Source organism: Salmo salar, chromosome ssa12 (assembly GCF_905237065.1).
Source record: "Salmo salar chromosome ssa12, Ssal_v3.1, whole genome shotgun sequence".
Taxonomy (NCBI): Eukaryota; Metazoa; Chordata; class Actinopteri; order Salmoniformes; family Salmonidae; genus Salmo; species Salmo salar.
In genome coordinates this window covers 57,553,389-57,571,028 of record NC_059453.1, presented here as the reverse complement: position 1 = coordinate 57,571,028, position 17,640 = coordinate 57,553,389, and the positions used below count along the sequence as shown (strand labels likewise).

Genomic DNA, 17,640 nt, shown 5'->3' with positions numbered 1-17,640 from the left:
GATAAAAGGGGATGCGATACTCAGAACAATAGGCTAGCAATACAGGTCAGCGCCATCTTGGAACAATCACATATCAAATCTAGTCTTGTATACATTTGTCAATAATCCCTTACCTTTGATTATCTTCATCCTTAGGCACTTCCAGGAATCCCAGGTCCACAACAAATGTATTTTCGTTCGAAAAAGTTCATCCTTTATGTTCCATTAGCTTGTTGTTGTTAGCGCGTTCTGAAGGCTGCACCAAAAGTTCCGACGTGCGCGGGGCTACTCTTTCAACAAAATGCATTTTTTTCTTATTTAGGTTCGTTCAAACATGTCAAACGTTGTATAACATAAATATTTAGGGCCTTTTCAACCAGAGCTCCAATAAGATTCAAGGGGGACGATTGCATTGTCTTTATAAACGTTTCGAAAGGGGAGGGTAGCCAGGGGCGCCGGCGTCATAATGGTGATGGCCCTCTCCGTGTGACCACTTTCCACAGCGTGTCATTCTGTCAGTTTTCACAGTAGGAGACTCAAATCACTTTGTAAAGACTGGGGACATCTAGTGGAAGCAATAGGAAGTGCTCAATGAACCATAGCTCACGGTGTGATTAATAGGCAACGTGATGGAGTTGAGTCCGCAATTCAGAATGCCACTTCCTGTTTCGATCTGTCTCGGGGTTTTGACTGCCATATGAGTTCTGTTATACTCACAGACACCATTCAAACAGTTTTAGAAACTTTAGGGTGTTTTCTATCCACAAGTATTAATTATATGCATATCCTAGCTTCTGAGTTTGAGTAGTAGGCCGTTTAAAATGGGCACGAATTATTTTCAAAATGCGCTGTGGCACCCCCTATCCTAGGCGACCGTCAAGAGGTTAATTAAGAGGACAAGTTGGTCAGGATGATATCTAAGAGGGTGCCCATGGTTTCGGATTTAGGGTTGTACCTGCTATCTTCCTTGATAATTTGTGTGAGATTGAGGGCATATAGTTTAGATTGTAGGACGACCGGGGTGTTAAGCGCGTCCCAGTTTAGGTTACCTAACTGTACGAACTCTGAAGACACATAGGGGGCTATCAATTCACATATGGTCTCCAGAGACAGGCTGGGGGCTGAAGGGGGTCTATAGCAAGCGGCAATGGTGAGAGACTTGTTTCTGGAAAGGTGCATTTTTAAAGTAGAAGCTATCTCTGCAGTAGATTTCAACTCCGCTCCCTTTGGCAGTTCTATCTTGTCAGAAAATGTTTTAGTTAGGGATGGAAATTTCAGGATTTTTGGTGGCCTTCCTAAGCCAGGATTCAGACACGGGTTGGCGGGGTGTGCGGGGTGTGCTAATGCAGTGAATAAAACAAACTTAGGGAGGAGGCTTCTAATGTTAACATGCATGAAATGAATGCTTTTACGGTTACAGTCAACAATTGAGAGCACCTGGGGAATGGGAGTGATGCTGGTGGCTGCAGGGCCTGGGTTAGCCTTTACATAACCAGAGGAACAGAGGAGGAGTAGGGTAAAAGTGCGGCTAAAGGCTGAAAGAACTGCTCGTCTGGTGTGTTCGGAACAGAGAGTAAAAGGAGCAGGTTTCTGGGCGCGGAAGAATAGATTCAAGGCATAATGTACAGACAAGGGTATGGTAGGATGTGAGTACAGTGGAGGTAAGCCTAGGCATTGAGTGACGATGAGAGAGGTTTTGTCTCTAGAGGCACCATTTAAGCCAGGTGAGGTCACTGCATGTGTGGGGGTGGAACATAAGGGCTAGCTAAGGCATATTGAGCAGAGCTGAAGGCTCTACAGTGAAAGAAGACAACAATTACAGAACAAAACAGCAATTGACAAGGCATATTGACATTAGGGAGAGGCTTGTGTAGCCGAGTGATCATAAGGTCCAGTGAGTAGCTAGGCGAGCTGGAGGCACGGCGATTCAGACAGCTAGCAGGCCGGGGCAAGCAGCAGGCTAGCAGATGGGCCTCAAGGGGACGTCGCAACGGGAGAGCCTGTTTAAACTCCCTTGGTCGGTTACATCGGCAGATCAGCCGTGAGGGATCGGCGGTGCTCCGTGTCAACAGCAAAGGGTCCAGGCAAATTGGCAAAAGAGGTATTGAAGCCCAGGAATTATCTGATAGACATCAGTGTTGTTCTGTTCTTCTTTATTTACTGTAATACAATACCATAACAGGGCAACAAGGGACCCTTTCAAACGCTTGTTAATGTTAAGATGACTTCGGCATTATACCTTGTTAGTCTCTCCCTGGATTGGCTACTCTATGAAATTTCAAATCAGTTTTAAAAAGGTAGGAAATAATGGGCCAGTTTCCCAGACACAGATTAAGCCTAACCCAGGACTAAAAGGCAATCTCAATGGAGATTCTGAGAGATATGTTGTGTGAATTCATGAATTATAATTCAACTTCTTCGTCCAGAAAACCTGAATAACCCAGGGGTCTATTCAATCTGCATCGCAAAAATTCATCTTTGCAGAGTGATTGAGATTTAAAGGCAATGTTCCTGCTTTAGTGGAGACTGCATTCACCGTAAACGCTGTATATGTCGGTCCAATTGTAAATTACCTTTACATTTCTATCACAAAATGTGTTACGCTTCAGCTTTACAGATTGAATATAGCCCCTAGTCTTTAAACTCAGAGGAGTTTAGAACCAGAGTCTAACATCTCTGTTAGAGCTAGTATTACAAGTTTCTGAAGCACACCAGATGATAGCCTGAAATTTGGAGTGACACAACCAATCACTGGACCACAATGTCAAATACTAGTGAAATACATCACGTGCAGCTGGGGAATTGTGTAAAATGATCACGAGAACAACAATAAAATATCCAAATCTTGAAACAATATTATCACCATACACTGGGGTTCGTAATGGTATCTATGAATGAAAAAACACAAACTGTCATCAGGGATAGTAGAGATGGAGCTGCCACTTTTGGTCAGCAATCATCAGAGCCATTTGTACACTGTAATACAGACCATAATACTTCATTAAAGGATGAATATAGATATTGTACAAACAACTGTCTAAAGCTACGAGTATTCATTTTTCATATCAAGCTAAATTCACCTCAGACACAATTGCAGGTGGGGTGTGCTCTTTGTTGGTTTAGCCTGAACGAATGATAACTGCTGTTACCTACTGGTCTTACCAGTAACTCATAGAAGGGCATTGTTCCTGTATTAGTCTTCAGATCGGCTATAGAACACTGTCTGTATCCTCTGGGGAAAACATATTTGCAGTCAGTGGAATGACGATGTCTCTGTTAAATTATCTCAGAGTAGGAGTGCTTATCTAGGTTCAGTTTAGCCTTTTCTATGATCCTAGATCAGCACTTCTACTCTAGGACGCTTTATGAATACGGGCTCAGGTCTCAGATTAATGTTAGGTCTGAATATCGGAAGAAATTTCTGCAGCGAATTCCACTTTTTATTTAAAGTACTCCAAAGAATAAGGATGGAAAAATGACATATAAGTCACGGCACAAGGTTTGATGATTTTATTGATATTGGCATCAAATCCTATCACAGTTTTTTACAATGTTTCTACTGTATATTCATCTACACAATCCCTTCTTGTTACCCATCGATATATTTTCACAATTGTCATACTTCACAAAGTCTTAGGAAATGACATAGTAGTAGAAAAAACTATGTAAGATTATTAAACCCACCCAAATCAAAGATAAAATGTATATTTAACAAAAAAAAATAGTTTGTTCACTTGTATATACAGACTCAGATAACCAACCGGGACTAATAGCACGAATGTCATGTTTTTGTTTCCACCATGATGTGTGACAGGTCTTCGATCCATTCATCCATTACTCTGCCATGACCCAAGTCCTGGTTAAAGGACAACTGCAAAGGTCCATATTTTGTGCCGGACCTTACTTAATATGTTTTCTCCTCATTCTGACATGAGTCAGCACGATTGACCTATAATTTTAATAATTCTAGGTAGGGTTTTTTCAACCAGAATGACCGCATCTCTCTCTTTCACACCAAGACTTCACAGAACCAGTGCTTCTACGTCTCATCAGCGCTACATACAGGAAATAGTGTGTGTTTTGGAAACACCTGCCCACATCGCCCTTACAAGAAAAAGGTATGGGGTGGATTATGTTCTGTACTATACTTTTCTAAGCCACTCAGACCAAGCGAAGGGTCACATAAGCCTCTGTTACACAACAGGAAGTATTTGTATTGTTTATGTGAGGACCTTGTGTGACTGGCTGGACCTGCTTATCTCTAGTCCTATAGGGATGGTGGCTGAGAGAGGGGGCCAGTGTCTCTACAGGGGGCCAGTGTCTCTGTCTAGGAGGTTGTGGCCCCAGGCTGGTATCTCCATGTCCCCCAGGGGTCTGTCTTGCTCTGACTGCTTGGCCAGGAGGGAATTCTTCTGGGCCTTGGTCATGGGGAGATCCTCTGACGGCGTGGTGAGGATGGACAGTCTCTGAGGAATAAGAGAGAGGACAGAGGAACATTTCAAAGAGAGACCACCAAAAGAATGAGACATAAAATAACTGGTGATGTTTGCAGAGCGTTGATTGTTTGTCATCTTTTCTTAGTTGGTAAAGAAACAACATCATCAGTGTGTATTGGGGAGTAAATGGGGTTTGGGTTATGGTTCTGATCATTCGATAAAGAGAGACATAACAACACAAGTGGTACTTGCCACCTTTTAAAAGATCTGAAGTTTGGAATTGATAGTGAGAAATTAACCATGGCCTCTCATGACCATTGCTCCATCTTTGGAGGATGTACTCAAAGACTTCGCCTCTATCGTTGACCTACATAACTAGCTATAGCTAGGCTACCTATGATATATTGCTTGTTTTTTTTGTTGCTTTTGGACCACTTTGAGATGCCTTTCTGTTTTGAAACTCCAGTGCTTTACTTACATTTACATTACATTTACATTTAAGTCATTTAGCAGACGCTCTTATCCAGAGCGACTTACAAATTGGTGCATTCACCTTATGATATCCAGTGGAACAACCACTTTACAATAGTGCATCTAAATCTTTTAAGGGGGGGGGTTAGAAGGATTACTTTATCCTATCCTAGGTATTCCTTAAAGAGGTGGGGTTTCAGGTGTCTCCGGAAGGTGGTGATTGACTCCGCTGTCCTGGCGTCGTGAGGGAGCTTGTTCCACCATTGGGGTGCCAGAGCAGCGAACAGTTTTGACTGGGCTGAGCGGGAACTGTGCTTCCTCAGAGGTAGGGGGGCCAGCAGGCCAGAGGTGGATGAACGCAGTGCCCTTGTTTGGGTGTAGGGCCTGATCAGAGCCTGAAGGTATGGAGGTGCCGTTCCCTTCACAGCTCCGTAGGCAATCACCATGGTCTTGTAGCGGATGCGAGCTTCAACTGGAAGCCAGTGGAGAGAGCGGAGGAGCGGGGTGACGTGAGAGAACTTGGGAAGGTTGAACACCAGACGGGCTGCGGCGTTCTGGATGAGTTGTACTTGGGCTGAGACAGTTGCCGGTACTCATGTTTGGTGTCGGTAGTGTTTACATTTAGGTGCATGAGCTCCAGAATACTTTTGAGCTAATATTGTAAAAGAGGAACAGGAGCTCAAGCTGTTAAATATTTTAGGTGCCGGTACTCAGCTCCGGTGAGCTCCTGCCCAAGTCAAGCAAAGTGAAACTCTATAGAAACATAATAAATGATGTCCCTATTTACCTGTCGCAGTGTACCAGGAGTGACGCTCATGATGTACACCGTCCATAGAGGAACCATGAGGGTGGAGGAGAGAGTGAACCACCAGCCAACGGCGTAACCCCACCAAGGATACTGGAAGGTGTTGTTGAACTTCAGTGGGGTAAACTTTATCAAGGAGAAGACAAATGTAGCCTAGAACAAAAGATATGGATGGAGGTTGTAAAATAAACATTAAAGAACACAATGTATTTTCCGATAGCATTGTACTAATTATAACATATTAGGGTAACAGTGAGGGTTGAGTGAGGACAGAGATGAACAAGATAAGGTTAAGAACAAGGTTGTGGTTTCTCCAGTACATTTAGGTCAGGCTTCTGGTGAAGCATTTATAATGGTCTAATAAAAGGCATGAGCTGGCGCACACCCAATATGTTCCCCCTGTTGATGATGCTTATCATGCATTATAGTTGAAACTAAAGATTAGATTTAACAAACATTTTATGAAATTGGAAACAATTAAATATACATTACCAGTCAAAACTTTCTACACACCTAATCATTCAAGGTCTTTTCTTTATTTTTACCATTGTCTACATTAAAGAATAACAGTGACGACATCAACTATGAAATAACACATATGGATTCATGTAGTAACCAGAAATGTGTTAAACAAATCAAAATATATTTTATATTTGAGATTCTTCAAAGTAGCCATTTGCCTTGATGACAGCTTTGCACACTCTTGGCATTCTCTCAACCAGCTTCATGAGGTACAGTAGTCACCTGGAATGCATTTCAATTAAAAGGTGTGCCTTGTTAAAAGTTAATATGTGGAATAAATGCGTTTCAGCCAATCAGTTGTGTTGTGACAAGGTAGGGGGTGTTATACAGAACATAGCCCTATTTGGTAAAGACCACGTCCATACGATAGCAAGAACAGCTCAAATAAGCAAAGAGAAATGACAGTCCATCATTACTTTAAGACATGAAGGTCAGACAATGCAGAAGATTTCAAGAACTTTGAAAGTTTCTTTGAGTACAGTTGCAAAAAACATAAAGTGCTATGATGAAACTGGCTCTCATGAGGACCGCCACAGGAAAGGAAGACCCAGAGTTACCACTACTGCAGAGGACAAGTTCATTAGAGATAACTGCCCCTCAGATTGCAGCCCAAATAAATGCTTCACAGAGTTCAATTACACATCTCAACATCAACTGTTCAGAGGAGACTGCGTGAATCAGGCCTTCATGGTCAAATTGCTGCAAAGAAACCACTACTAAAGGACACCAATAATAAGAAGAGACTTGATTGGGCCAAGAAACACGAGCAATGGACATTAGACCAGTGGAAATCTGTCCTTTGGTCTGATGAGTCCAAATTTGAGATTTTTGTTCCAACCCCCGTGTCTTTGTGAGATGCAGAGTAGGTGAATGGATGATCTCCGCGTGTGTGGGGGGGCTTGGAAGCATTCCTCATGAAGCTGTTTGAGAGAATGCCTAGAGTGTGCAAAGCTGTCATCAAGGCAAAGGGTGGTTACTTTGAAGAATCTAAGATTTGTTTTACACTTTTTTGGTTAGTTCATGATTCCATGTGTTTTTTCATAGTTGTGATGTCTTCACTATTATTCTACAATGTAGAAAATAGTAAAAAGAAAGAAAAACCCTTAAATGAGTAAGTGTGTCAAAGCTTTTGAGTGCTACTATATATGTGAAATTAAATTAAACAGTAATGTATGTTAATGTTAATCCTATGCTAGTGCTAATGATAACAATAGCCTAATATATTAAATTATTATTATCTTCTAACTGTTTCACTCAATTCATTCTAATCAACCTAGTAACTATGACACACCCCTCACTATTGTCATCAGTTGCACTAATTGCACTGTTTTGTCTACATAACTTGGTTCAAGCATTCATGACATCACCCTGAAGAAGGAACAATTCTGTCGAAACGTTGGTGGTTTACCCAATAAATTACAGTGAGTTTATACATAGAGTGTGCGACTCTCTTTGTTTTTATAGAAGCATTTATAATGAACATAGTGTTAGGATTATCTACTTTACATAGGTTACACATAGACTTCAATTTGATTTGTATTTCTCTGTATTGCCAACTTAACTTTTGGTTTTCTGTCAATCACTTGTATTACTGTGACATCAACGTCATGTTTACTATAACTGGAAAAATAACAAATAAATTTGCTGTTGAGAGTGGGGTGTAAATAAATAAAACTTACAGTGCAGATGACTGGAGTGACATACTTCAAACAGTACTTAATGATGGGTAATGGTCTATAACCGATCATGTCTTCTATATTATCGTACAGACGGTCTGCACCTGTGGAGTAAACATAGCAACAGAGACTCAAAATAACAGCAGTCAATAAAAGTGTTTGGTCAGTTGGTCTGTCAAATACCCAGGTAAACATTCTCAAACCACCAAGTGACAGACAGGTTTAAACAATTGCAGATTAGGAAACCTGGAAAGCAGCTCTAACCAGTGTTTCCCAAACTCGGTCCTGGGCCCCCTATAGCTGATTCAAATAACCAACTCATCATCAAGCTTTTATTATTTGATTCAGTTGTGTAGTGTTATGGCAAAAAACAAAACATGCACCCAGGGGTGGGCCCCATGACCGAGTTTAGGAAACACTGGTTCAAGATACCTGTATTTATTTATTTAGAAAATTGGAGCTTACATTATGGCCATTCTTCTGAAAAAGTGGTGAAAAAAATCTAAGTAATATAAAAAGAGGACCAGTGTCACGTGTACTCTCTCCGACGCTCATTATTACGCACACCCATCACCATCATTACACACACCAGGGCCTCATCAGACTCACCTGCACTTCATCACCTTTCTGATTACCTTCCCTATATCTGTCACTTCTTTTGGTTCCTTCCCCAGGCATTATTGTTTCTGTTCCAGTGTTCATGTCAGTATGCTACCCGTGTTTCTTGTTATGTTCATTTAGTTATTAAATACACTCCCTGAACTTACTTCCCGACTCCCAGCGTACACGTTACAGAATAACGCCTCACCAAAGGGGAGCATCAGGGAGTGTTTTTATTTTTTTTGTGTTGGTCGGTGACGTCGGGTCTGGGTGACGCTGCCGGCCGAGGATGCCTCAGCTAGCTCGTCAGGCTTCCCTGCCTTAGCTGGCTCGCCAGGTTCACAAGACTCGGAAGGCTCGGGAGGCTCCCATAACTCTGTTGGCTCAAAAGGTTCCCGTGCCTCAGCAGAGATGACTGGTCCGCTCCTGGTCCATGGGATCGTCCCTTTGATCAGCATCTGGGAGGGGGTACTGTCACGTATGCTCACCGGCGCTCCAGGTCATCAGGCTGCTCATTATTACACACACCTGTCACCTAGACTTCATTACATTCCTGACTCCTGAACAGCTAATCAAAGGGCTACCCAGACCCCTCTTTTACACTGATGTTAACTCTACCTACATGTACATATTACCTAAATTACCTTGACTAACCGGTGCCCCCGCACATTGACTCTGTGCCGTTACCCCCTGTATATAGCCTTGCTTGTTATTTTACTGTTGCTGTTTTAATTATTTGTTACTTTTATTTTCTATTTTTACTTATCTATATTTTACTTAACACTTATTTGTATTTGTTTTCTTAACTTCTTAAAGCATTGATGGTTAAGGGCGTGTAAGTAAGCATTTCACTGTAAGGTCTACACCTGTTGGATTCAGCGCATGTAACAAATACCATTTGATTACCTTCCCTATATCTGTCACTCCCTTTGGTACCTTCCCCAGCTGTTATTGTTTTTGTTCCAGTGTTCATGTCTGTACGCTTCTTGTTTTGTTCTATGTTCATTTAGTTATTAAATTCACTCCCTGTACTTGCTTCCCGACTCCCAGCGTACATGTTACAACCAGAACCTGTGATGTGAATCATCAAGGATTCGGGACTATAAAACGAATAGTTTTGAGATAATGAGTATTTTTCAAACCCCAGATCTCAGAACTGTTTTGTGATGTCCTCCTGTTTTCAAGTATATCACCTTACTTACATACAATTATTTGTTATTGACAACCCAGCATTGTGTGATTGGATTGCATATAGAACCTTAAAGCACCAAGTTAAAAGGTGTTTGCGTAGATAGAACTTTCGTTTTTTCATTTCGTCATTGTAAATGGACTTTTTCAAAAATCTGACATATCTCACATGTAAAGGACCACCTAAAGAGCAACTCTATGTGAATAACTCATTTTTGACCAACATGTCAGAACCTTAAAATCCCAAAGTAATGAGGTGTCGTTTCACATCAATGTCCAAAGTGGCAATGTGTGCCAGAGGAACAACTTGGATAATGCCATAAACACCTTGAACAGAAACATCCTGAGGGAAGCTGACCTGCAATTAGGGTTTCTGTGATTGATTATCTGGGATTGATAGAATGGGGCCATGCAGGGTATTTTACAGCTCCTTGTTATCAGGGATCCTTGGGACATTCCTACTCCATTGAAGTTGACATTTAAAATGGTTAAGGTAAGGGTTAGGGTAAGGGAGGGGTTATACCTTGAAACGGCATAGGGAGTAGGCCCGGGCTAACTCACCATAAACCCAGCTGATAGACACTGACTGTAATATAGCGAAGAGAAGCAGAGTCATCCCACTGCAGGCATAGTAATCAAACAGCTGGAAGATATACAGGCCTCCCTGCAAATAGAGGAGGGGAAGAAAGAGAAAGAAAGTATAAGTTACAGTCTTACTGAGCACAACAATATGACTATAATCTATCTCCAGCGTGTTCAAAACACTCAGACAATGATCGTAAGTGTGTCCAGCAGCCCAGTCGCTTACAGAATAAGTGGAATCTACCAACAATTCTGCGGAACTAGGAGGTATGTTGAAACACAGGGATATGTTGAAACAGATCACTTGGGAGGTAGATTATTCATCATATTATTCATCATATTTATTTTATTTATTTTGCTCCTTTGCACCATATTATTTATATTTTAACTTTGAACTTTCTTCAAACTACAAATCTACCATTCCAGTGTTTTACTTGCTATACTTTATTTACTTTGCCACCATGGCCTTTTTTGCCTTTACCTCCCTTATCTCACATAATTTGCTCACATTGTATATAGTCTTATTTTTTTCTACTGCATCATTGATTGTATGTTGTTTTACTCCATGTGTAACTGTGTGTTTTTGTATGTTGTCGAACTGCTTTGCTTTATCTTGGCCAGGTCGCAATTGTAAATGAGAACTTGTTCTCAACTTGCCTACCTGGTTAAATAAAGGTGAAATAAAATAAAAAATAAAATAAAAAATATATCTGGTTACTGTCATGATTGATCTAATAACGATGGCCTTGAAATTCAATATTTTATAACCTATATCCTTATAGAATGATGACTTCAAATGACCTTTCACCTCTGTGACCATGACCAGGCCAATGAAGAAGCTACCCACACTGATGATGAGGAGGAGGATTTTACGCCGATGGCCAACCAGGAAGTAGGAGGGATTCATGTCTGAGATAGCTGTCATCAAAGCCTCCAGACCTACAAACTGAAGGAGAGATGATGGGGAAGTTCAGTGGAAACTCTTCTTTGAAATACTAGCTACTTGTCACGTCCTGACCAGAAGTAGGGGTTATTTGTTATTGTAGTTTGGTCAGGGCGTGGCAGGCGGTGTTTTTCTGTGTGTTCTGGGGTTACATTCTATGTCCTTTTTTCTTAGTTTGGTATTTCTATGTTTTGGCCTTGTATGGCTCTCAATCGGGGACAGCTGTACTTCGTTGTCGCTGATTGGGAGCCATACTTAGGTAGCCTGTTTTAGTTTGGGTTTTGTGGGTGGTTAATTTATGTTTAGTTCTACTTCACCTGACAGAACTGTTTGGTTCCTTTTTCCCATTAACCTGTTGGGGCTAGGGGGCAGTATTTTAACGGCCGGATAAAAAACGTACCCGATTTAAACTGGTTAGTACTCTTTTCCAGAAATGAGAATATGCATATTATTAGTAGATTTGGATAGAAAAAACTGTAAAGTTTCTAAAACTGTTTGAATGGTGTCTGTGAGTATAACAGAACTCATATGGCAGGCAAAAACCTGAGAAGATTACAAGCAGGAAGTGCCCTGTCTGCGATTTTGTAGTTCTGCTTTTGCTTGTCTATCGAAACTACAGTATCCGTGGGGTTATGTTGCACTTTCTAAGGCTTCCATTGGCTCTTTAAAGCCACCAGAAAGTGGATTGGGGGGTCACCTGTCTCTGGGCAAAGTATAGGAGCTCTGTTTGTTAGTGGACTGCCTGAGGACAAAGGGAATGGAAATGCTCGTTCACGAGAGATCACCATTTTTTCTTTCCCTGTTTGAATGAATACAAGGTTGTCCGGTTGGAATATTATCGCTATTTTACGAGAAAAATCGCATAAAAATTGATTTTAAACTGCGTTTGACATGCTTCTAAGTACGGTAAAGGAACATTTTGAATTTTTTTGTCACGAAATGCGCCCGCGCGTTACCCTTTGGATAGTGACCTGAACGCACGAACAAAATGGAGGTATTTCGACATAACTATGGATTTGTTGTTGAAGTAGAAGTCCTGGGAGTGCATTCTGACGAAGAACAGCAAAGGTTATCCAATTTTTCTAATAGTAATTCTGAGTTTACTGTGCCTCGACGTTGGCGGGTGTCTGAATAGCAAGCCTTGATGGCCGAGCAATGTACTCAGAATATTACAAAATGTGCTTTCGCCGAAAAGCTATTTTAAAATCTGACACCGCGATTGCATAAAGGAGTTCTGTATCTGTAATTCTTAAAATAATTGTTATGTTTTTTGTCAACGTTTATCATGAGTAATTTAGTAAATTCACCGGAAGTTTTCGGTGGGTATGCTAGTTCTGAACATCACATGCTAATGTAAAAAGCTGGGTTTTGATATAAATATGAACTTGATTGAACAAAACATGCATGTATTGTATAACATAATGTCCTAGGAGTGTCATCTGATGAAGATCATCAAAGGTTAGTGCTGCATTTAGCTGTGGTTTTCGTTTTTGTGACATATATGCTTGCTTAGAAAATGGCTGTGTGATTATTTCTGGCTGGGTACTCTCCTGACATAATCTAATGTTTTGCTTTCGCTGAAAAGCCTTTTTGAAATCGGACAATGTGGTTAGATTAACGAAAGTCTTATCTTTCAAATGGTGTAAAATAGTCATATGTTTGAGAAATTGAAGTTATAGCATTTTTGTATTTCGCGCCTCGGTCTTCCACTCACGCTCACGTCCCACGTTTCCCATAGAAGTTAAATTACAAAGATGAACAAATTCCACGCTGCACCTTGGTCTACTCCATTCAACAGCTGTTACACTACTCCTTCACAGTTTTACATCCATTGAGTTTAGTGATGATTGTAGCATCTATTGTAGGTTATGTAATTATCCTACACTAAGAAAATATTTTGTAGGCCTTCAGGACCCCACTCTCACCTCACTGTCTAACCCCAGCAGGATTATCATGATGAAGAAGAAGACGGCCCAAAGCTGGGGTAATGGCATCATGGCCACAGCACGAGGGTAGGCGATGAATGCCAGGCCAGGACCTGTATGCAGCAAAACAGGTAAACTCATTTTTGAACTCTCAGGGGCAGAGGGAATAGTTAGTTGCCTGAAATGCTAAGACACCTGTCTTGTAACAAAGCAGAACTTACAAGGGTATGTTAATTTGTTTGTTTGTGCATTTGTACATTTGTTTATGAATTAATTAATTAATTAATTCTTATCTCACTGCTGCAACACTTACCTGATTCCGCCACGGTTGAGATGTCTGTCCCTTGTTCATAAGCCATGAAGCCCAGAACAGAGAATATCGCAAAACCGGCCACAAAGCTGGTTCCACTGTTCAACAGGCACAGGTACACACAGTCCCTAAAAAGAGATTCACTTCCCTGTTAGTCACAACACGAAGGCATCCAAATGACCTACAACATGGAGATCATCAAACTTTCCAGATACCCTACCATTTCTGCAACCCAACCTCCAAAGAATTATGTGCACAGGGGACGTTTTTGCAGGCTAGAGAAAACGTTCTGCCTGCACGTTTTATCTAGCAAGGCACATTTACGGTTTGTGTACTTAATTCTTCCACTCACTTGTAACAGTTGTTTTCATATTTGTTGTAGCTGCCAAGAGCAGTCAGGCAGCCGAGGCAGATAGCATAGGAAAATAAGATTTGTGTTCCAGCATCCATCCACACCTGTGAGACACACCAGAGAGAGACACAATAGTCTTCATAGTTTCACAATTCTTATACACTAGTCTCATCCCAGGGTGTTAGAGGCAAATTCAAATGGTACCTTTTTTGACCTTGTACAGTGGCAAGAAAAAGTAAGTGAACCCCTTGGAACTACCTGGATTTCTGCATAAATTGGTCATACAATTTGATCTGATCTTCATCTAAGTCACAACAATAGACAAACATAGTGTGCTTAAGCTAATAACACACAAATTGTTGTATTTTTCTTGTCTATATTGAAAACATCATTTAAAAATTCACAGTGTAGGTTGGAAAAATGACATGAACCCCTAGGCTAATGAGTTCTCCAAAGGTGAATTGGAGTCAAGAGTCAGCTAACCTTGTGTCCAATCAATGAGACTAGATTGGAGATGTTGGTTCGAGCTGCCTTGCCCTATAAAAAAACACAGAAAATTTGAGTTCGCTATTCACAAGAAGCATTGCCTGATGTGAACCATTTAAAAAAAAAAAAACATTTCACCTTTATTTAACCTGTTAGGGCTAGGGGGCAGTATTGACACGGCCGGATAAAAAACGTACCCGATTTAATCTGGTTACTACTCCTGCCCAGTAACTAGAATATGCATATAATTATTGGCTTTGGGTAGAAAACACCCTAAAGTTTCTAAAAGTGTTTGAATGGTGTCTGTGAGTATAACAGAACTCATATGGCAGGCCAAAACCTGAGAAGATTCCATGCAGGAAGTGGCCTTTCTGACAATTTGTTGTTCACCTTGGCTCCTTTTATTGAAGACTGAGGATCTTTGCTATAACGTGACACTTCCTACGGCTCCCATAGGCTCTCAGAGCCCGGGAAAAAGCTGAATGATATCGAGGCAGGCCCAGGCTGAAACACATTATCGCGTTTGGCAAGTGGCCGATCAGAGTACTATGGGCTTAGGCGCGTGCCCGAGTCGACCCAATGCTTTATTTTCTTTCGTCTGTTTACCTAAACGCAGATTCCCGGTCGGAATATTATCGCTTTTTTACGAGAAAAATGGCATAAAAATTTATTTTAAACAGCGGTTGACATGCTTCGAAGTACGGTAATGGAATATTTAGAATTTTTTTGTCACGAAATGCGCCATGCTCGTCACCCTTATTTACCCTTTCGGATAGTGTCTTGAACGCACGAACAAAATGCCGCTATTTGGATATAACAATGGATTATTTGGGACCAAACCAACATTTGTTATTGAAGTAGAAGTCCTGGGAGTGCATTCTGATGAAGAACAGCAAAGGTAATAACATTTTTCTTATAGTAAATCTGACTTTGGTGAGTGCTAAACTTGCTGGGTGTCTAAATAGCTAGCCCTGTGATGCCGGGCTATCTACTGAGAATATTGCAAAATGTGCTTTCACCGAAAAGCTATTTTAAAATCGGACATATCGAGTGCATAGAGGAGTTCTGTATCTATAATTCTTAAAATAATTGTTATGTTTTTTTGTGAACGTTTATCGTGAGTAATTTAGTAAATTCACCGGCAGTGTTCGGTGTGAATGCTAGTCACATGCTAGTCACATGCTAATGTAAAAAGCTGGTTTTTGATATAAATATGAACTTGATTGAACAAAACATGCATGTATTGTATAACATAATGTCCTAGGGTTGTCATCTGATGAAGATCATCAAAGGTTAGTGCTACATTTAGCTGTGGTTTGGGTTTATGTGACATTATAAGCTAGCTTGAAAAATGGGTGTCTGATTATTTCTGGCTGGGTACTCTGCTGACATAATCTAATGTTTTGCTTTCGTTGTAAAGCCTTTTTGAAATCGGACAGTGTGGTTAGATTAACCTGTTAGGGCTAGGGGGCAGTATTGACACGGCTGGATAAAAAACGTACCCGATTTAATCTGGTTACTACTCCTGCCCAGTAACTAGAATATGCATATAATTATTGGCTTTGGATAGAAAACACCCTAAAGTTTCTAAAACTGTTTGAATGGTGTCTGTGAATATAACAGAACTCATATGGCAGGCCAAAACCTGAGAAGATTCCATGCAGGAAGTGGCCTGTCTGACAATTTCTTTCCCTTCTTGATTATCTCTATCCATTACAGAGGATCTCTGCTGTTACGTGACACTTCCTACGGCTCCCATGGGCTCTCAGAAGGCGGCAAAAAGCTGAATCGTGGCTTTGCAGGCTCTGGTTGAAAAAAAGTAGCGCGTTTGGGTAGTGGCTGGTTACAGTACTGTGAGACTCAGGCACGTGTCCGCGTCGACCGAATGCTTTGTTTTCTTTTGTCTGTTTACCTAAACGCAGATTCCCGGTCGGAATATTATCGCTTTTTTACGAGAAAAATGGCATAAAAATTGATTTTAAACAGCGGTTGACATGCTTCGAAGTACGGTAATGGAATATTTAGAATTTTTTTGTCACGAATTGCGCCATGCTCGTGACCCTTATTTACACTTCGGATAGTGTCTTGAACGCACGAACAAAACGCCGCTATTTGGATATAACGATGGATTATTTTGGACCAAACCAACATTTGTTATTGAAGTAGCAGTCCTGGGAGTGCATTCTGACGAAGAACATCAAAGGTAATCAAACTTTTGTAATAGTAAATCGGAGTTTGGTCAGGGCTAAACTTGGTGGGTGTCTAAATAGCTAGCCGTGATGGCTGGGCTATGTACTCAGAATATTGCAAAATATGCTTTCACCGAAAAGCTATTTTAAAATCGGACACCTCGATTGCACAAAGGAGTTCTGTATCTATAATTCTTAAAATAATTGTTATGCCTTTTGTGAACGTTTATCGTGAGTAATTTAGTAAATTCACCGGAGGTTTGTGGGGGGTATGCTAGTTCTGAACGTCACATGCTAATGTAAAAAGCTGGTTTTTGATATAAATATGAACTTGATTGAACAAAACATGCATGCATTGTTTAAACAAATCAATACACATTTTATTTTGAGATTCTTCAAAGTAGCCACCCTTTGCCTTGATGACAGCATGGCACACTCTTGGCATTCTCTCAACCAGCTTCATGAGGAATGCTTTTCCAACAGTCTTGAAGGAGTTCCTACATATGCTGAGCACTTGTTGGCTGCTTTTCCTGCACTCTGCGGTCCAACTCATCTTAAACCATCTCAATTGGGTGGAGGTCTGGTGAATGTGGATGCCAGGTCATCTGATGCAGCACTCCATCACTCTCCTTCTTGGTCAAATAGCCCTTACACAGCCTGGAGGTGTGTTTTGGGTCATTGTCCTGTTGAAAAACAAATGATAGTCCCACTTAGCGCAAACCAGATGGGATGGCATATCGCTGCAGAATGCTGTGGTAGCAATGCTGGTTAAGAGTGCCTTGAATTCAAAATAAATTGCTGACAGTGTCACCAGCGAAGCACCCCCACATCATCACACCTCCTCTTCCATGCTTCACTGTGGGAACCACATCTGCGTCACGGCGGTTGGAACCAAAAATCTCCAATTTGGACTCATCAGACCAAAGGACAGAATTCCACCGGTCTAATGTCCATTGGCCCAAGTAAGTCTCTTCTTATTATAGGTGTCCTTTAGTAGTGGTTTCTTTGCAGCAATTTGAGCATAAAGGCCTGTTTCATGCAGTCTCCTCTGAACAGTTGATGTTGAGATGTGTCTGTTACTTGAACTCTGTGAAGTATTTATTTGGGCTGCAATCTGAGGTGCAGTTAACCTGTTGGGTCTAGGGGGCAGCATTTGCACGTCTGGATAAAAAAAAT

The 17,640-nt window shown here is 41.1% G+C and overlaps 1 protein-coding gene across 1 annotated transcript in view; it reads right to left on the bottom strand.

The window, feature by feature from the left end:
- Positions 1-3,480: 3,480 nt before the first annotated feature.
- Positions 3,481-17,640, bottom strand: part of LOC106565343 (sodium- and chloride-dependent GABA transporter 2) — a 31,215-nt gene continuing 17,055 nt past the window's right edge. The window contains exons 7-14 of the mRNA XM_014132340.2: positions 13,790-13,893; positions 13,441-13,565; positions 13,128-13,240; positions 11,068-11,205; positions 10,239-10,341; positions 7,893-7,993; positions 5,674-5,844; positions 3,481-4,445 (exon numbers count right to left, since the gene is read on the bottom strand). Of these exons, the coding sequence (XP_013987815.2) occupies positions 4,284-4,445; positions 5,674-5,844; positions 7,893-7,993; positions 10,239-10,341; positions 11,068-11,205; positions 13,128-13,240; positions 13,441-13,565; positions 13,790-13,893 (1,017 nt within the window). The 3' untranslated portion in view covers positions 3,481-4,283. The remainder of the gene's footprint in view (positions 4,446-5,673; positions 5,845-7,892; positions 7,994-10,238; positions 10,342-11,067; positions 11,206-13,127; positions 13,241-13,440; positions 13,566-13,789; positions 13,894-17,640) is intronic.